This window comes from Panulirus ornatus, chromosome 23 (assembly GCF_036320965.1).
Source record: "Panulirus ornatus isolate Po-2019 chromosome 23, ASM3632096v1, whole genome shotgun sequence".
Lineage (NCBI taxonomy): Eukaryota > Metazoa > Arthropoda > Malacostraca > Decapoda > Palinuridae > Panulirus > Panulirus ornatus.
In genome coordinates, this window is record NC_092246.1 from 16,060,067 (window position 1) to 16,082,248 (window position 22,182).

The following is a 22,182-nucleotide window of genomic DNA, read 5'->3' on the forward strand; positions in this document are numbered from 1 at the left end:
CACGTAATCCAATAACGCTCTCTGGCCATCTCTCCTACTTACATAAGTATACTTATGTATATCTCGCTTTTTAAACCAGGTATTCCCAATCATCAGTCCTTTTTCAGCACATAAATCTACAAGCTCTTCACCATTTCCATTTACAACACTGAACACCCCATGCATACCAATTATTCCCTCAACTGCCACATTACTCACCTTTGCATTCAAATCACCCATCACTATAACCCGGTCTCGTGCATCAAAACCGCTAACACACTCATTCAGCTGCTCCCAAAACACTTGCCTCTCATGATCTTTCTTCTCATGCCCAGGTGCATATGCACCAATAATCACCCACCTCTCTCCATCAACTTTCAATTTTACCCATATTAATCGAGAATTTACTTTCTTACATTCTATCACATACTCCCACAACTCCTGTTTCAGGAGTATTGCTACTCCTTCCCTTGCTCTTGTCCTCTCACTAACCCCTGACTTCACTCCCCAGACATTTCCAAACCACTCTTCCCCTTTACCCTTGAGCTTCGTTTCACTCAGAGCCAAAACATCCAGGTTCCTTTCCTCAAACATACTACCTATCTCTCCTTTTTTCACATCTTGGTTACATCCACACACATTTAGGCACCCCACTCTGAGCCTTCGAGGAGGATGATCACTCCCCGTGTGACTCCTTCTTCTGTTTCCCATTTTAGAAAGTTAATACATTAGAAAGTTAATTAATTCTAATGTTCCTACTAATTACTTTTACCAAATGCTCCTGTCTAATGTTCCTACCTACTGCTTCTACCTAATGCTCCTGCCTGAATGTTCCTACCTACTATAATTTGTCTATTGCTCCAACCATTTTGCCAAAAGGCAGTGATAATGATGGTGCTTCCTGCAGGAAAATCTAGAATTGTGAAGAATGAGTTGTGTGAGTTAAGTGTTGTCAGATGTTATGTGTGACAAAGAGAGATTGTACGTTTGTGGACAGAATGCCAATAGCCCACATGTGGGTGAGGCAAAAAGTAAAAACAGCTTCCTGGGTCAGAGGAGTGCAAATGGACAGCCACTGAAGGTAGTTGATGATATAGTATAGGAAAGGCTTGTTAGATTTATGGGTGAGTAAATGATGTAGGTATCTTTTATTACAGTATTTTTCACTTTTAGTTGGAATGGGTAACATATGGCAGTTTTATATATGTTATTCTTAACTTCATATTGTGGGTGCAGGGACAGAATGAAGGGTATAACAAATAGAATCAGGAGCCATTTGAATTAATAATTTTATTTATTTATTTATTTTGCTTTGTCGCTGTCTCCCGCGTTAGCGAGGTAGCGCAAGGAAACGGACGAAAGAGTGGCCCAACCTACCCACAGACACATGTGTATACATACATGTCCACACACGCAAATTTACATACCCATACATCTCAATGTATACATATATATACACACACAGACATATACATATATACACATGTACATAATTCATACTGTCTGCCTTTATTTATTCCCACTGCCACCTCCTCACACATGGAATAACACACCCCCCCTCATGTGTGCGAGGTAGCACTAGGAAAAGACAACAAAGGCCCCATTCGTTCACATTCAGTCTCTAGCTGCTGTGTAATAATGCACCGAAACCACAGCTCCCTTTCCACATCCAGGCCCCACAGAACTTTCCATGGTTTACCCCAGACGCTTCACATGCCCTGGTTCAATCCATTGACAGCACGTCGACCCCGGTATACCACGTCATTCCAATTCACTCTATTCCTTGCACGCCTTTCACCCTCCTGCATGTTCAGGCCCCAATCACTCAAAATCTTTTTCACTCCATCTTTCCACCTCCAATTTGGTCTCCCACTTCTCCTCGTTCCCTCCACCTCTGACACACATATCCTCTTGGTCAATCTTTCCTCACTCATTCTCTCCATGTGACCAAACCATTTCAAAACACCCTCTTCTGCTCTCTCAACCACACTCCTTTAATTTCCACACATCTCTCTTACCCTTACATTACTTACTCAATCAAACCACCTCACACCACATATTGTCCTCAAACATCTCATTTCCAGCACATCCACCCTCCTGCGCACAACTCTATCCATAGCCCACGCCTCACAACCATACAACATTGTTGGAACCACTATCCCTTCAAACATACCCATTTTTGCTTTCCGAGATAATGTTCTCGACTTCCAAACATTGGTCAAGGCTCCCAGAATTTTCGCCCCCTCCCCCACCCTGTGATTCACTTCCGCTTCCATGGTTCCATCGTCTGCCAAATCCACTCCCAGATATCTAAAACACTTTACTTCCTCCAGTTTTTCTCCATTCAAACTTACCTCCCTCAACCCTACTGTACCTAATAACCTTGCTCTTTTTCACATTCACTCTCAACCTTCTTCTTTCGTACACTTTACCAAACTCAGTCACCAGCTTCTGCAGTTTCTCACCCAAATCAGCCATCAGCACTGTATCATCAGCGAACAACAAGTGACTCACTTCCCAAGCTCTCTCATCCACAACAGACTGCATACTTGCCCCTCTTTCCAAAACTCTTGCATTCACTTCCCTAACAACCCCATCCATAAACAAATTAAACAACCATGGAGATATCACACACCCCTGCCGCAAACCTACATTCACTGAGAACCAATCACTTTCCTCTCTTCCTACACGTACACATGCCTTACATCCTTGATAAAAACTTTTCATTGCTTCTAACAACTTGCCTCCCACACCATATATTCTTAATACCTGGCCACCACAACATTGTTGCCATCTTCTATTCTTCAGGTATTATTTCAGGCACTGATCTTGTGAACTGTGTGTGTGTGTGTCCATGTCACCAAACCCTTGGCGCACTTTTTGGTGCTGCTTCCCATAGTTTCTGTTTGGAGACTTGCCACACTAGGATTGACTGCAGAAATACCTTCTACTTCCCTCAAATAGCAAAGCTATGGTATTCCCTTCCTTCTTTTGTCTTTCCTGTCTCCTGACATTTACAAGACATTTCTTCAAACACCTAAGGAGCTCTTGATTAATTTCTTGATTCTTTTCACATATCCTATTTTCTTTTCATCAAAATTGGCTGTGATTGGGGTATGTTTTTGTCCATGCCATGTTGATCACAATAAGAAACATAGGTGGTGATGAATATGAGATTTTTCATGACCACAAAATCTAAAGGTAATTTCAGTAGGAGGTACCTTATTTTGATTTTTGTAAGATATTTTCATATCGATGTTCTTTACCCCTTTTTCTTGTTGTGTCTGTCTACATACCTTGTATGTGTATGCATCTTTTTCTTAAAATATGTTGTACTGTTTTACAAAGTTCCACAGGATTATCAGAATACCATTTATTGACATGTTATCTCTGTATTTTAGGTTGCGGGGGTTGTGGCAAATCTTATTCAAGTGTTTTTAAGCTTACTATTCTACTTGCAAGTGTATATGGAGAGCAAGATTGATCAAGGAGTATTTTGGGCTCTTGCACTACTTTCTCCTTGTGCTTTCTCTTTTGCCATAGACAAGGTAAATTTAGAGTTACAGATTGATTTGTTTACTCTCACAAAGATGTATGGAATTAAGGTGTTTAGTGATTTCTTAACTCTACTATAACATTTTGATATAGTTATTTTTTATTGCCTGCAATTTGACTGATCACACATATCTTCTTTATTACTTATAGGTGATAGTTTTTGACTACTCATCTGGAGGGCTGAACTACAATATGTTGTGGGATGGACCTGGACTTCCAGTTGCTGGCAGTCTCATCATGATTGCTTTTGACATTTTCCTCTACCTCTTTCTGGCATATTATTTTGATAATGTTATCCCAAGTAAGTACATGCCTAAAGGTATGGATATCCATGGCTAGAGTTTGTGATGGATTCCACTCATGAGAAAAGGAATTTTAAGAATATTGTTAGTAGTTATGAATGACCACCCAAGTACCATGAATTATTGTTTTGTGATTTAAGAGGGGCTTCTCAATCTTTAAGGCTGTGCTACAGTGAGTAGTAGCAACAGGATGGGATCCTTTAAGGTCACCTGATGATGATATATCCTCACTGAAGGTGACTTTTTTTGTGTTATAACCTCAAGAATAAGGGGTCTTGCAACACCTATCCACTACCTAGCTGTCATATGTAATGCACCGAACCAGAGCTCCAGTCCACAGCCAAACCACTCTGGTTTCCCCCTCACCAAATCATATGCCCTTGTTCAGTCCCTTAACAGCATGTCAGTGCCTCATATACAATATTGTTCCAGTTCACTATGTGCTATGCTTACTTTACCTTCTTGCATATTCAGATGGCAATAATTTAAAGACTTCCATTCCATCCTTTTACCTCCATCTCAGTCTCCCCCTCACCCTCGGCATCTCTACTTATGACATGTATATCCTTTCTGTCATTATCTGTTCTTGCATCCTCCGTATGTTCAAGTCTTGTAGTATATTTATATATATTTATTATACTTTGTCGCTGTCTCCTGCATTAGCGAGGTAGCGCAAGGAAACAGATGAAAGAGTGGCCCAACCCACCCACATACACATGTATATACATACACGTCCTTACACGCACATATACATACCTATACATTTCAGTGTATACATATTTGTACAAATACAGACATATACATATATACACATGTACATTATTCATACTTGCTGCCTTTATTCATTCCTGTTGCCACCCTGCCACACATAAAATGACACCCTCTCCCCCCGCACACACGCACGCAAGGAAACGCTAGGAAAAGACAACAAAGGCCACATTTGTTCACACTCAGTCTCGAGCTGTTTTGTATAATGCACCAAAACCACAGCTCCCTTTCCACATCCAGGCCCCACAAAACTTTCCATGGTTTACCCCAGATGCTTCACATGCCCTGGTTTAATCCATTGACAGCACATCAACCCTGGTATACCATATTGTTCCAGTTCACTCTATTCCTTACATGCCTTTTACCCTCCTGCATGTTCAGGCCCTGATTGCTCAAAATCTTTTTCACTCCATCCTTCCACCTCCAATTTGGTCTCCCACTTCTCCTCATTCCCTCCACCTCTGACACATATATCCTCTTTGTCAATCTTTTCTCACTCACTCTCTCCATGCAACCAAACCATTTCAATACACCGTCTTCTGCTCTCTCAACCATACTCTTTTTATTACCACACATCTCTCTTACCCCTTTCATCACTTACTTGATCAAACCACCTCACACCACATATTGTCCCCAAACATCTCATTTCAAACACATCCACCCTCCTTCGCACAACCGTATCTATAGCCCATGCCTCGCAACCACATAACATTGTTGGAACCACTGTTCCTTCAAACATACACATTTTTGTTTTCCAAGACAATGTTCTTGCCTTCCACACATTCTTCAATGCTTCCAGAACCTTCTCTCCCTCCCCCACCCTGTGACTCACTTATGCTTCCATGGATCTATCTGCTGCCAAATCCACTCCCAGATATCTAAAACACTTCACTTCCTCCAGTTTTTCTCCATTCAAACTTACCTCCCAATTGACTTGTCCCTCAACCCTTCTGTACCTAATAACCTTGCTCTTATTCCCATATACTCTCAGCTTTCTTCTTTCACACACTTTACCAAACTCAGTCACCAGCTTCTGCAGTTTCTCACCCAAATCAGCCATCAGCGCTGTATCGTCAACGAACAACAACTGACTCGCTTCCCAAGCCATCTCATCCACAACAGACTGCGTACTTGTCCCTCTGTCCAAAACTCTTGCATTCATCTCCCTAACAACCCCATCCATAAACAAACATCACAAACCCCTGCCGCAAACCGACATTCTTTGGGAACCAATCACTTTCCTTTCTTCCTACTTGTACACATGTCTTACATCCTCGATAAAAAGTTTTCACTGCTTCTAGCAACTTGCCTCCCACACCATATACTCTTAATACTTTCCACAGAGAATCTCTATCAACTCTATCATATACCTTCTCCAGATCCATAATTGCCATATACAAATCCATTTGTTTTTCTAATTATTTCTCACATACATTCTTCAAAGCAAAACCTGATCCACACATCCTCTACCATTTCTGAAACCACACTGCTCTTCCCCAGTCTGATGTTCTGTACATGCCTTCACCCTCTCAATCAATACCCTCCCATATAATTTCCCAGGAATACTCAACAGACTCATACCTCTGTAATTTGAACACTCACCTTTATCCCTTTTGCCTTTGTATAGTGGCACTGTGCATGCATTCTGCCAGTCCTCAGGCACTTCACCATGAGCCATACATACATTGAATATCCTCACCAACCATTCAACAACACAGTCACTCCCTTTTTTTTATAAATTCCACTGCACTACCATCCAAACCCACCGCTTTGCTGACTTTCATCTTCCAAAAAGCTTTTGCTACCTCTTCTCTGTTTACCAAACCATTCTTCCTGACCCCTCTCACTTCACACACCACCTTGACCAAAACACCCTATATCTGTCACTTTATCATCTAACACATTCAACAAACCTTCAAAATACTCATTCCATCTCCTTCTCACATCACCACTACTTGTTATTACCTCTCCATTACCCCCCTTCATCGATGTTCCCATTTGTTATCATGTCTTACACACTTTATTTGCCTCCTTCCAAAACATCTTTGTATTCTCACTAAAATTTAATGATACTCTCTCACCCCAACTCTCATTTGCCCTCTTTTTCACCTCTTGCACCTTTCTCTTGACCTCCTACCTCTTTCTTTCATACATCTCCCTGGCATTTGCACTATTTCCCTGCAATAATCACTAATAATCTTTCTTCTTCATCCCACCACTCAACCCTTTTTAATCTGCCCACCTCCCACTCTTCTGATGCCACAAGCATCTTTTGTGCAAGCCATCACTGTTTCCCTAAATACATCCCATTCCTCCTCTACATCCCTTACGGCATTTTCTCTCACCTTTTTCCATTCTGCACTCAGTCTCTCCTGGTACTTCCTCACACAAGTCTTCTTCCCAAGCTCACTTACTCTCACCACTCTCTTCACCCCACCATTCTCTCTTCTTTTCTGAAAACCTCCACAAATCTTCACCTTCGTCTCCACAAGATAATGATCAAACATCCCTCCAGTTGCACCTCTCAGCACATTAACATCCAAAAGTCTTCCTTTCACGCACCTATCAATTATCACATAATCCAATAACGCCCTCTGGCCTTCTCTCCTACTTACATATGTGTACTTATGTATATCTCTCTTTTTAAACCAGGTATTCCCATTTACCAGCCCTTTTTCAGCACATAAATCTACAAGCTCTTCACCATTTCCATTTACAACACTGAACACTTCAAGTACAATTATTCCCTAAACTGCCACAGTACTCACCTTTGCATTCAAATCATCCATCACTATAACCTGGTCTCGTGCATCAAGACTGCTAACACACTCACTCAGCTGCTTCCAAAACACTTGCCTCACATGATCTTTCTTCTCATTCCCAGGTGCATATGCACCAGTAATCACCCATCTCTCTCCATCCACTTTCAGTTTTACCCATATTAATCTAGAGTTTACTTTCTTACACTCTATCACATACTCCCACAACTCCTGTTTCAGGAGTAGTGCTACTCCTTCCTTTGCTCTTGTCCTCTCACCAACCCCTGACTTTACTCCCAAAACATTCCCAAACCATTCTTCCCCTTTACCCTTGAGCTTCGTTTCACTCAGAGCCAAAACATCCAGGTTCCTTTCCTCTTCTATTTTGTAGTACACCTTCTTACTCTTCTGTTACCACGTATTGTCTTCATGCATTTCATTTCCAATGCATCCACCTTCTTAAATGCATATGGGGCCCAAGACTTGTATCTATACACTATGGTCAGGAATACTTTACCATCAGACATGCCCTCTTTGCCCCCATTGACAGTCACTTCTTTTTTCACACACTCTGTGACCTCTTAACTTCTCCAGTTGTGACTTTACATATTTTCTTCGCTTATCTTTTTTGACTGACTAAATTTGGTATATTCCTGAAACTGAATCCATACTATTCATTTTTGGTTCAGGCAGTGCTTTATATCTGACATTATATCTTTGAAGTAATACTTGTTGTAGTTAATGAAGAATGCTAGAGTAAATTATCGTACTGCTTGAGAAATTTATTCATTCAACTGCTAGTGTTGCCTTTTGGTTATATTAGCTATATGAATTTAACCTTCTTTTGGCTAGCCATATTTTCATTCACTAGATTACTGCATTTGCTCATTATTTATCTATCTGTCTATTTATTTATACCTCTGATACCTGTTCTCAACTGGAATTCCCCCGAGGGTGGCCACGGTATTAGAGTCCTGTCACTTTTTAGCCTTTAGTGTCTCACCCTTAACAGGCTAATAGTAGAGGACAACTCTGGTGCAGTGCTGACCACTTGTACCTAATGCTCCTGCCTGATATTCCTACCTACTACTTCTACCTAATGTTTCTATCTAATGCTGCTGCCTAAATGTTCCTGCTTATTGCTTCTATCTATTGCTTCTAACATTTTGCCAAAAGGCAGGGCTTGCACATACTGCTCACCACTGGAAAATCTAGTGTTATGAAGAATGAACAGGGTGTGTTAAGTGTTTTCAAAAGTTCTGTATGACTAGGAGGGATTGTATGTTTGTGGACAAAATGCCAGTATATTCTGTACATTGACAGTGCATCATCCTCTGCGTACCACATCGCTTCAGTTCAGTTTATCCCATGCTTGCCTTTTACCCTCCTGCATTTCCAGGCTTTGAACTTTCAAAATCTTTTCACACCAACCTTCTGTTTCCAATTTGGTTTCCTGTTTTTCCTTGTTACATCCACTTCAGACACATATATCCTGTCATCCTCTCCTTACTGATTCCCTCCCCATGTTGAAACAATTTTAGTACACCCTGTTTTTAACTCTCTCAATCCAACTCTTCTTATTACCTCACCTCCATCGTATCCCATCACTAGTTACTCAATCAGACATTGAATTTTCATTGCATCCATCCTCCTCCATACATATTTTAATACATCCCATGCCCTGCATCCAATTAACATATTATTGCATTGATAGAGGTCCCATATGGAAGGTCTTAAGAGTATACTGTGTTGGAAGAAAGCTGCTAGAAGTAGTAAGAAGTTTACATCAAGGGTGTGAGGCATATGTATGTGTAGGAATAGAGGAGAGTTGCTTAATATGTTTATGGATGGCATGATGAGAAAGGTAAGGTATATGTGAGTCTTGGAGAAAGGGGCAAGTATGAAAGGGCCTGGGAAGTGAGTCATTTGTTGTTTGCTGGTGGCAGATTTGAGTGAGAAACTGCAGAAGTTGGTGACTGAATTTGGAAGATTGTGTGAAAGGAGGAAGTTGAGTATGAATTTGAACAGAAGCAAAGTTATTATGTTTAGCAGGCTCGAGGGACAGGTTAGCTGGGGTGAGTTTGAATGATCTGAACTAAGTAAGGAAGTATGTTCAGTATGAGAAAGAAATTACTTGGACAGGATATCTCAGTAGGGTTCAAGATAGTAGGGTACACAAAATCGTTGAATTTTATGCCTCCAAGACCCAGTTTCTACCCATCTCTCTATCAAAAACTCCTCACAACTCTTGTCTTTCCCATGACAGTCCTGTGATTCCACCTCTTGACTCAATGAACACACTTTGCATTACTGTAACACTTACTCTTTTTTGGAAACCCTGCATTACAGGAATAGCTAAGTCTGCCTCTGAGAAACTAGGTGTCCAGTTTAGATTTTGATACTTCTCTTATGAAAAGTCCCTCTGTTTATACAAGAGATTGAGTAGTCTTTGTATGGAATACTGCTCTCATATTTTGGGTGGTTTTAGCTCTGCTTCCATACTTGACAGAGTTGAGTTGAAAGCAATTCACCTCATAGACTGTCCCAGGCTAACTTCCAAACTTGACCCCCTTGCCTTATGCCACTATTTTGGTTCTTTTTCCCTCGTATATAAGAATTACTTTGTGTTTGCCCCAGAGAGCTGGCTGCTTGTTTGCCCACATCACTAGCTAGGCCACACAATACTTGGCAAGCTGCTGCATCGCATGATTATTGTGTGGCCATCAACAGCTCAAGGGTGGGTCATTTTGATACCTGTTTCTTTCCGTACACGTCGAAGTTCTGGAACTCTCTACCCTCTCATGTCTCTCCCAGTGACATAGCACATTTTAAAAGATAGGTTTTTAACTTTCTTAAAAATTCTTAAATACTTTCCTTTGTCTTTTCATAATTCTCTCTATATTTCATTTAAGGCCTGGCCTTGATGTGGACTTGTGTCCATGACTGGAGCCCTCAATACACAAAAGAATGGGGGAAGTAAGGGAAATTGAGTTTTTGCATCAAGTGGAATCATCAGCATAAAACAGTCGTAAATAGGGTTAGATATAAACTGCTTAAATTCATGTCTATTTATAGTTCATATATAGTTCAGTTCCTGGGTCTTCAGTGCATCACAATTCATTTTGTATTCCTCTGTGCAATTTGGGGTAGTTGAAAAGTGCCATCACTTTTCCCAATATTCATGGACTGATTGGTTTTCTTATAGATTTAAGCAAATAATATAACAAAACATGATAAAAAAATTATTTTGTGTTTGATTTTATCACTGTAAAGAGCCTTTTTTAGATATGTGTTTGAAGTGCAAGATATTAATTATATTTTAAGAATATTCATTTTCATTTTTTTCAGGTGAATATGGGACGAAGAGGAAGCCATGGTTTTTATTCCAGAAATCATTTTGGGTGACAAACAACAAGACTTTTCAGGTAGGATGATATGATAATTAGATATTTAAAAGTACCTATGGATTCAGGAGATTCACATGCATTAAGAGCAGTATTTTGGATATGAAGTACCATCACTTGTTATGCTGTTATGCCACATTGACCTCAACAGAACATTCTTCAGAAAACATTTACTTAGCACTGATCTCTGCACTCTGAACCTTCACATCATCCTTATTCATTCCTCCTTGTATCACAACAATTCAGATAGACTTTACAAAAGGATTCAAAGAATACAAAGTAATTCAGATGTTAACAGATGTGTTGGTCCTTTCGATGCTGTTTTTAATGGTAGAAGAGATTAGAAGAGAGAGATTAATGTGGTAAGAAAAGAAAATCATACAGGTGGTCTAAAGAGAATTACCTGTAAACATTACATACTTCAGTGAAGGGCGTAAATGGGGAGGTGATAACAAGTAGTGGTGATGTGAGAAGGAGATGGAATGAGTATTTTGAAGGTTTGTTGAATGTGTCTGATGACAGAGTGGCAGATATAGGGTGTTTTGGTCGAGGTGGTGTGCAAAGTGAGAGGGTTAGGGAAAATGATTTGGTAAACAGAGAAGAGGTAGTAAAAGCTTTGCGGAAGATGAAAGCCGGCAAGGCAGCAGGTTTGGATGGTATTGCAGTGGAATTTATTAAAAAAGGGGGTGACTGTATTGTTGACTGGTTGGTAAGGTTATTTAATGTATGTATGACTCATGGTGAGGTGCCTGAGGATTGGCGGAATGCATGCATAGTGCCATTGTACAAAGGCAAAGGGGATAAGAGTGAGTGCTCAAATTACAGAGGTATAAGTTTGTTGAGTATTCCTGGTAAATTATATGGGAGGGTATTGATTGAGAGGGTGAAGGCATGTACAGAGCATCAGATTGGGGAAGAGCAGTGCGGTTTCAGAAGTGGTAGAGGATGTGTGGATCAGGTGTTTGCTTTGAAGAATGTATGTGAGAAATACTTAGAAAAGCAAATGGATTTGTATGTAGCATTTATGGATCTGGAGAAGGCATATGATAGAGTTGATAGAGATGCTCTGTGGAAGGTATTAAGAATATATGGTGTGGGAGGCAAGTTGTTAGAAGCAGTGAAAAGTTGTTATCGAGGATGTAAGGCATGTGTACGTGTAGGAAGAGAGGAAAGTGATTGGTTCTCAGTGAATGTAGGTTTGCGGCAGGGGTGTGTGATGTCTCCATGGTTGTTTAATTTGTTTATGGATGGGGTTGTTAGGGAGGTAAATGCAAGGGTCCTGGAAAGAGGGGCAAGTATGAAGTCTGTTGGGGATGAGAGAGCTTGGGAAGTGAGTCAGTTGTTGTTCGCTGATGATACAGCGCTGATGGCTGATTCATGTGAGAAACTGCAGAAGCTGGTGACTGAGTTTGGTAAAGTGTGTGGAAGAAGAAAGTTAAGAGTAAATGTGAATAAGAGCAAGGTTATTAGGTACAGTAGGGTTGAGGGTCAAGTCAATTGGGAGGTGAGTTTGAATGGAGAAAAACTGGAGGAAGTGAAGTGTTTTAGATATCTGGGAGTGGATCTGTCAGCGGATGGAACCATGGAAGCGGAAGTGGATCATAGGGTGGGGGAGGGGGCGAAAATTTTGGGAGCCTTGAAAAATGTGTGGAAGTCGAGAACATTATCTCGGAAAGCAAAAATGGGTATGTTTGAAGGAATAGTGGTTCCAACAATGTTGTATGGTTGCGAGGCGTGGGCTATGGATAGAGTTGTGCGCAGGGGGATGGATGTGCTGGAAATGAGATGTTTGAGGACAATGTGTGGTGTGAGGTGGTTTGATCGAGTAAGTAACGTAAGGGTAAGAGAGATGTGTGGAAATAAAAAGAGCGTGGTTGAGAGAGCAGAAGAGGGTGTTTTGAAATGGTTTGGGCACATGGAGAGAATGAGTGAGGAAAGATTGACCAAGAGGATATATGTGTCGGAGGTGGAGGGAACGAGGAGAAGAGGGAGACCAAATTGGAGGTGGAAAGATGGAGTGAAAAAGATTTTGTGTGATCGGGGCCTGAACATGCAGGAGGGTGAAAGGAGGGCAAGGAATAGAGTGAATTGGAGTGATGTGGTATACAGGGGTTGACGTGCTGTCAGTGGATTGAATCAAGGCATGTGAAGCGTCTGGGGTAAACCATGGAAAGCTGTGTAGGTATGTATATTTGCGTGTGTGGACGTGTGTATGTACATGTGTATGGGGGGGGGGGTTGGGCCATTTCTTTCGTCTGTTTCCTTGCGCTACCTCGCAAACGCGGGAGACAGCGACAAAGTATAAAAAAAAAAAAAAAGAAGAAATTACATACTTCTAAATAGTATCTGGGGTATATTTTTAAGCTGTTCTTATAGGTATATCATGTCATATCCAAACAATCCAGTGGAAGAAACAGCACATTGCATGGAAGAAACAGCGCTTTGCATGATTTGGAGTAAAATGCTTGCGCATGAGTTTGTAACCATTACTGTAGCTGAAATGAGACAATTATAGCCTTAAGCAGCTTATAAGATTTAGATGATCAGACCCCTTGAAGATTTAGCATACCTGTATTAAAGCACATCTTAATGTTCTCTTTTCCAAGATAGATAAGTTTGTTATCTAGACATCTCGTAGGATTTGCTTTTCAGTCCTGAAGTCATCATAATTGCTTGTCCCTTCACATTCCATTCTCTCTATGTTCTTTTTGGAGTAGGTTGACTAAAACTGAACACAGTATTCAGGGTAGAGACACACCAGTGAATTGTAAAGAGTGATGATTATCTTCTTAGACTATCTTCTTAGACATATATTTTGCTAACCTTATTTTACCGCTGTTCTGCTCTACTTAAGGTATTTAGATTTAGGTCATCAAAGATTATTACACCAATTACTTTGAACTCGTTTACATTTTGTAGCTCAACAGAATTATCACTGTGGCTTGCCTTCTATTTTGATTATTCATGTGTACAGTTTTGCCTTTATTAATGTTAAGGGTTTTTAACCTGCTTGTGAGCCCAGTCCATTAGTTTTTCTGTTAGTTTGAATTTGTAAGCATTTGATACCTGTTGTAGTTTTATTCCCCACCCTAGTTTGATTTAGAAATTCAAAATCTTACAATTTAGTTTATCACCAGTGTCATTTATTTACATATATTTACATATAGGAAGTGGGAACATTAAGCATGAGCATGAGGTGGATGTAGTCAGTACGAACATTAAGTAGGACCCTTTGCAAACACTGCTCACGTTGCTGTTTGCCAAAGGCCTGTAAAGGGTAAGGCATTAAAGGCTAAGAAGCAGCACTGAAGCTCACTAGTTTGGAGAATATTGCTGTGGCTACCCATTTGAGTGAGTCCAAGAGGGAACAGGCATCAGAGATAAAAGTAGATAGATAGATACATGATAGATACATGAAAAAGAGAACTGGTCCCAAAACTGATCCCTGTGGCACACCACTCATGTTACTCATTCTGAGGCTAATGGCCACCTGTCCAATTTTCTAACCACCAAAATACAGTCCCATAAATGGCATGTAGTAATTTTTGATGTGTGACTTTATCTAATGGTTTCAGAAAATCCAAAAGATGAAATCAGCTGCTTTACTCTCTTAATTCATATTATTATATTATTATACTTTATCGCTGTCTCCCGCATTTGTGAGGTAGCGCAAGGAAACAGACGAAAGAAATGGCCCAACCCCCCCCCATACACATGTATATACATACGTCCACACACGCAAATATACATACCTACACAGCTTTCCATGGTTTACCCCAGACGCTTCACATGCCTTGATTCAGTCTACTGACAGCACGTCAACCCCGGTATACCACATCGCTCCAATTCACTCTATTCCTTGCCCTCCTTTCACCCTCCTGCATGTTCAGGCCCCGATCACACAAAATCTTTTTCACTCCATCTTTCCACCTCCAATTTGGTCTCCCTCTTCTCCTCGTTCCCTCCACCTCCGACACATATATCCTCTTGGTCAATCTTTCCTCACTCATTCTCTCCATGTGCCCAAACCACTTCAAAACACCCTCTTCTGCTCTCTCAACCACGCTCTTTTTATTTCCACACATCTCTCTTACCCTTACGTTACTCACTCGATCAAACCACCTCACACCACACATTGTCCTCAAACATCTCATTTCCAGCACATCCATCCTCCTGCGCACAACTCTATCCATAGCCCACGCCTCGCAACCATACAACATTGTTGGAACCACTATTCCTTCAAACATACCCATTTTTGCTTTCCGAGATAATGTTCTCGACTTCCACACATTCTTCAAGGCCCCCAGAATTTTCGCCCCCTCCCCCACCCTATGATCCACTTCCGCTTCCATGGTTCCATCCGCTGCCAGATCCACTCCCAGATATCTAAAACACTTCACTTCCTCCAGTTTTTCTCCATTCACACTCACCTCCCAATTGACTTGACCCTCAACCCTACTGTACCTAATAACCTTGCTCTTATTCACATTTACTCTTAACTTTCTTCTTCCACACACTTTACCAAACTCAGTCTTACCTCCCTAACAACCCCATCCATAAATTCATGTTGACTATATTATAGAAAACAAGCAGATTTGCCGGACATAAACAGTTTCATCAAAAACCATGCTGAGAATCATTTATTTGGTGTACCTGCAGATGATCTTCATTCTTGTTGCAAATGATGGTTTCCCCCAAGTTTTGCAGTCACAAGCATTTAGGCTAATTGGTTAATCATTTCCAGGGCAGGATTTACTGCCTTTTTTTTTTTTTTTTTTTTTTTTTTTAGAAAATTACTATTACACTGCATAACTTCCAATCTTCAAGAACTTCTCCCTAGCAAGTAATATATTGAAAAGAGCTCTCTGGGGCTTAACTATCAAATTTATAGGTAGTAGTTGGTAGGTAGCCACCAACCACATATATTACCAGTACTACCAGCCATGGTATCGGAAGGGTTAGTGACAGCTTTGTAGTGAGTCAACACTTCAGTGGTTGTCATGTTGCACTCCTCAGACCCAGGTAGCTGTCTTTTCTTTCTGCCTCACCCATACATGGATTTCTGGCATTCAGTCCATAAACATGCAATCCCTCCTCGTCATACATCACTTGACAACACTTGGATCACACAGCTCATTCTTCATGAGTCTAGATTATCCTGTGGTGAGTGCTATGTGCTAGCCCTGCCTTTTGACAAAATTGTTGGAGCAGTAGATAGAAGTAGGAGGTGGGAACTGTTAGAAACTTCAGGTAGAAGTAGTTGCTAGATGCATTAGGTGGGAGCTTTAGGTAGAAGTAGTAGGTAGGAACATTAGGTAGACACATTATATAGAAGTAGTCAGTAGGAACATTAGGTAGGAGTTTCTGGAAACTGTGCTAGAGTTGCCCTTTGTCCGTGGCCTGTTAAGGATTAGGCACTAAAGGCTAAGAAGTGGTACTGAGACATTTTAGCCATGGCCACCCCATTGAAGGAGTTCCTAATGGTATTTACTGATTAGTGAGTTTTCATGCTACAAGATTTATCCTCTTTTTTCCAATATGTTTTTTGTTTCCTTCTGTTCTCATACATAAAATAATTTTAATGTATCAGTTATTGAGGATGAATTTTTTTCTTCATATAATGTAAACAGTTAACATTTAAAGAAATATTTTGGGTGATATCTCCTTTTCCATAGCCAGAGGTTGAACCATTATGTGACATTCATTTTTCATTTCATTTCAAGCTAGAAGTTTCAGTTTTCTAAATTATTTCCTACATTTTTCATATGTATATATATATATGTATGTGTGCATGTGTGTATATGTGCGTATGTATGTGTGTATGTGTATGTATATGTGTATGTATATGTGTATGTATATGTGTATGTATATGTGTATGTATATATATATATATATATATATATATATATATATATATATATATATATATATATATATATATATTTTTTTTTTTTTATACCTCGTCGCTGTCTCCCGCGTTTGTGAGGTAGCGCAAGGAAACAGACGAAAGAAATGGCCCAACCCCCCCCATACACATGTACATACACACGTCCACACACGCAAATATACATACCTACACAGCTTTCCATGGTTTACCCCGGACGCTTCACATGCCTTGATTCAATCCACTGACAGCACGTCAACCCCTGTATACCACATCGCTCCAATTCACTCTATTCCTTGCCCTCCTTTCACCCTCCTGCATGTTCAGGCCCCGATCACACAAAATCCTTTTCACTCCATCTTTCCACCTCCAATTTGGTCTCCCTCTTCTCCTCGTTCCCTCCACCTCCGACACATATATCCTCTTGGTCAATCTTTCCTCACTCATTCTCTCCATGTGCCCAAACCACTTCAAAACACCCTCTTCTGCTCTCTCAACCACGCTCTTTTTATTTCCACACATCTCTCTTACCCTTACGTTACTTACTCGATCAAACCACCTCACACCACACATTGTCCTCAAACATCTCATTTCCAGCACATCCATCCTCCTGCGCACAACTCTATCCATAGCCCACGCCTCGCAACCATACAACATTGTTGGAACCACTATTCCTTCAAACATACCCATTTTTGCTTTCCGGGATAATGTTCTCGACTTCCACACATTTTTCAAGGCTCCCAAAATTTTCGCCCCCTCCCCCACCCTATGATCCACTTCCGCTTCCATGGTTCCATCCGCTGACAGATCCACTCCCAGATATCTAAAACACTTCACTTCCTCCAGTTTTTCTCCATTCAAACTCACCTCCCAATTATATATATTATCCCTGGGGATAGGGGTGAAAGAATACTTCCCACGCATTCCTCGCGTGTCGTAGAAGGCAACTAGAGGGGTCAGGAGCGGGGGGCCAGAAATCCTCCCCTCCTTGTATTTTTAACTTTCTAAAATGAGAAACAGAAGAAGGAGTCACGCGGGGAGTGCTCATCCTCCTCGAAGGCTCAGACTAGGGTGTCTAAATGTGTGTGGATGTAACCAAGATGTGAAAAAAGGAGAGATAGGTAGTATGTTTGAGGAAAGGAACCTGGATGATTTGGCTCTGAGTGAAACGAAGCTCAAGGGTAAAGGGGAAGAGTGGTTTGGGAATGTCTTGGGGGTAAAGTCAGGGGTTAGTGAGAGGACAAGAGCAAGGGAAGGAGTAGCACTACTCCTGAAACAGGAGTTGTGGGAGTATGTGATAGAATGTGAGAAAGTAAATTCTCAATTAATATGGGTAAAACTGAATGTTGATGGAAAGAGATGGGTGATTATTGGTGCATATGCACCTGGGCATGAGAAGAAAGATCATGGGAGGCAAGTGTTTTGGGAGCAGCTGAATGAGTGTGTTAGTGGTTTTGATGCACGAGAGCGGGTTATAGTGATGGGTGATTTGAATGCAAAGGTGAGTAATGTGGCAGTTGAGGGAATAATTGGTATACATGGGGTGCTCAGTGTTGTAAATGGAAATGGTGAAGAGCTTGTAGATTTATGTGCTGAAAAAGGACTGGTGATTGGGAATACCTGGTTTAAAAAGTGAGATATACATAAGTATACGTATGTAAGTAGGAGAGATGGCCAGAGAGCGTTATTGGATTACGTGTTAATTGACAGGCGCGCGAAAGAGAGACTTTTGGATGTTAATGTGCTGAGAGGTACAACTGGAGGGATGTCTGATCATTATCTTGTGGAGGCTAAGGTGAAGATTTGTATGGGTTTTCAGAAAAGAAGAGTGAATGTTAGGGTGAAGAGGGTGGTGAGAGTAAGTGAGCTTGGGAAGGAGACTTGTGTGAGGAAGTATCAGGAGAGACTGAGTACAGAATGGAGGGGAGTGGGGGAGGAATTGGATGTATTTAGGGAATCAGTGATGGAGTGCGCAAACGATGCTTGTGGCATGAGAAGAGTGGGAGGTGGGTTGATTAGAAAGGGTAGTGAGTGGTGGGATGAAGAAGTAAGATTATTAGTGAAAGAGAAAAGAGTGGCATTTGGACGATTTTTGCAGGGAAAAAATGCAATTGAGTGGGAGAGGTATAAAAGAAAGAGACAGGAGGTCAAGAGAAAGGTGCAAGAGGTGAAAAAGAGGGCAAATGAGAGTTGGTGTGAGAGAGTATCATTAAATTTTAGGGAGAATAAAAAGATGTTCTGGATGGAGGTAAATAAAGTGCGTAAGACAAGGGAGCAAATGAGAACTTCAGTGAAGGGCGCAAATGGGGAGGTGATAACAAGTAGTGGTGATGTGAGAAGGAGATGGAGTAAGTATTTTGAAGGTTTGTTGAATGTGTTTGATGATAGAGTGGCAGATATAGGGTGTTTTGGTCGAGGTGGTGTGCAAAGTGAGAGGGTTAGGGAAAATGATTTGGTAAACAGAGAAGAGGTAGTAAAAGCTTTGCGGAAGATGAAAGCCGGCAAGGCAGCAGGTTTGGATGGTATTGCAGTGGAATTTATTAAAAAAGGGGGTGACTGTATTGTTGACTGGTTGGTAAGGTTATTTAATGTATGTATGACTCATGGTGAGGTGCCTGAGGATTGGCGGAATGCGTGCATAGTGCCATTGTACAAAGGCAAAGGGGATAAGAGTGAGTGCTCAAATTACAGAGGTATAAGTTTGTTGAGTATTCCTGGTAAATTTTCTGGGAGGGTATTGATTGAGAGGGTGAAGGCATGTACAGAGCATCAGATTGCGGAAGAGCAGTGTGGTTTCAGAAGTGGTGGAGGATGTGTGGATCAGATGTTTGCTTTGAAGAATGTATGTGAGAAATACATAGAAAAGCAAATGGATTTGTATGTAGCATTTATGGATCTGGAGAAGGCATATGATAGAGTTGATAGAGATGCTCTGTGGAAGGTATTAAGAATATATGGTGTGGGAGGCAAGTTGTTAGAAGCAGTGAAAAGTTTTTATCGAGGATGTAAGGCATGTGTACGTGTAGGAAGAGAGGAAAGTGATTGGTTCTCAGTGAATGTAGGTTTGCGGCAGGGGTGTGTGATGTCTCCATGGTTGTTTAATTTGTTTATGGATGGGGTTGTTAGGGAGGTGAATGCAAGAGTTTTGGAAAGAGGGGCAAGTATGAAGTCTGTTGTGGATGAGAGAGCTTGGGAAGTGAGTCAGTTGTTGTTCGCTGATGATACAGCGCTGGTGGCTGATTCATGTGAGAAACTGCAGAAGCTGGTGACTGAGTTTGGTAAAGTGTGTGAAAGAAGAAAGTTAAGAGTAAATGTGAATAAGAGCAAGGCTATTAGGTACAGTAGGGTTGAGGGTCAAGTCAATTAGGAGGTAAGTTTGAATGGAGAAAAACTGGAGGAAGTAAAGTGTTTTAGATATCTGGGAGTGGATCTGGCAGCGGATGGAACCATGGAAGTGGAGGTGAATCATAGGGTGGGGGAGGGGGCGAAAATCCTGGGAGCTTTGAAGAATGTGTGGAAGTCGAGAACATTATCTCGGAAAGCAAAAATGGGTATGTTTGAAGGAATAGTGGTTCCAACAATGTTGTATGGTTGCGAGGCGTGGGCTATGGATAGAGTTGTGCACAGGAGGGTGGATGTGCTGGAAATGAGATGTTTGAGGACAGTGTGTGGTGTGAGGTGGTTTGATCGAGTAAGTAATGTAAGGTCAGAGAGATGTCTGGAAATAAAAAGAGCGTGGTTGAGAGAGCAGAAGAGGGTGTTTTGAAATGGTTTGGGCACATGGAGAGAATGAGTGAGGAAAGATTGACCAAGAGGATATATGTGTCGGAGGTGGAGGGAACGAGGAGAAGTGGGAGACCAAATTGGAGATGGAAAGATGGGGTGAAAAAGATTTTGTGTGATTGGGGCCTGAACATGCAGGAGGGTGAAAGGAGGGCAAGGTATAGAGTGAATTGGATCGATGTGGTTTACCGGGGTTGACGTGCTGTCAGTGGATTGAATCAGGGCATGTGAAGCATCTGGGGTAAACCATGGAAAGTTGTGTGGAAAGGGAGCTGTGGTTTCGGGCATTATTGCATGGCAGCTAGAGACTGAGTGTGAACGAATGGGGCCATTGTTGTCTTTTCCTAGTGCTACCTCACACACATGAGGGGGGAGGGGGAAGGTATTCCATTGTGGCGAGGTGGCGATGGGAGTGAATGGGGGCAGACAGTGTGAATTGTGTACATGGGTATATATGTATGTGTCTGTGTATGTATATATATGTGTACATTGAGATGTATAGGTATGTATATTTGCATGTGTGGACGTGTGTGTGTATACATTGGGTATGGGGGTGGGTTGGGCCATTTCTTTCGTCTGTTTCCTTGCGCTACCTCGCAAACGCGGGAGACAGCAACAAAGCAAAATAAATAGAATAAGTATATCTCCTTACAGAGAAGAGTGATTTTAGTGTGTAAATAGTTTGCTGAACTTTTTTATTTTCTCAAGTCTTTTTAAGTTTCCCTGTCTCCTTTACAACTGCTTTCATATTGCTTCTTTCTTTGCAGCAGCCTAAGGATAACAAAAGAAAATTGTGTGATAAGGTGAAGAATACACTTTTTTTCCCCGTAGATTAGAAAAGTAGAGTAGCAAATCTTTGTGAATATCTAGTAACTCTATGTGATCTAATTTAACCATCACAACCCTTCAAGACTTGCAGTTTGATTAATGGCAGGAAGAGGTATGGTGATATGGCAGCAAGAGGTATGGTGGTTTGACAAAGAGAAAACATGCTTTGAGGAATGAGATGGTTATTCATTTTTGCTTGTGTCATCATGACTGTCATGTCCTTTCCTCTCCTTTCATCTTTCCTGGACCACCAGCTCTGTTTGTTAAATGCCTAAAGGGAGGAGCATCTGATTAGTTCTTGTTGAAGGAAGGAGCACCTGACTGGTTCCTCTTGTATGCATTGTGTTGGGCAAGCAACTACCTCTTTATGATTATGTTGCACAGTGTGATGAAGGAGTTTTTCACTTTTGGAACCCCATCATTTGAACTTGATTTACGGTCGTACAATTTTTAGACCTCAATTTACTGTTTGTATTTACAGTTTTATGACTCAGATTCCTCTGTTTATTCACACCTCTGATACTAGATATTATATTCCCTACTGATCATGCCTCTTTAGCTAATGATTTGCTTACATGGCAGTGATGAAAAAGATAAATGAAATTGTATAGACATGAAAAAAATGTTTCAGTATACTGTAACCTCAAATTCCCAGGTATGTGTGGAAAGTGCCTAAGTGACTCTTGTCCTTGTGGTAAGAAGAGTAGGAAAAGCATCAGCTTGGAAGTACAATTAGATACAACAAAGGGATTTTATTCTTGTCAGTGTGATATTGATATTGTTGGAGCATTTGAACTGCCAGCTATATTATGTTGGTTGTTTTTTTTAGGATTTGAGCTGTTAACTGCTAGAATCAGTAAGGTCATGAGCATCATGTATTAACCACCACCCAGAATGTCTCTGTAACATCTTTTCCTAAG

General features: G+C 41.0%; 1 protein-coding gene across 1 annotated transcript in view; it reads left to right on the forward strand.

The window, feature by feature from the left end:
• LOC139756954 (cholesterol transporter ABCA5-like) overlaps window positions 1–22,182 on the forward strand; it is a 239,602-nt gene that overhangs the window by 80,828 nt on the left and 136,592 nt on the right. The window contains exons 9-11 of the mRNA XM_071676898.1: window positions 3,381–3,527; window positions 3,685–3,835; window positions 10,712–10,788. Of these exons, the coding sequence (XP_071532999.1) occupies window positions 3,381–3,527; window positions 3,685–3,835; window positions 10,712–10,788 (375 nt within the window). The remainder of the gene's footprint in view (window positions 1–3,380; window positions 3,528–3,684; window positions 3,836–10,711; window positions 10,789–22,182) is intronic.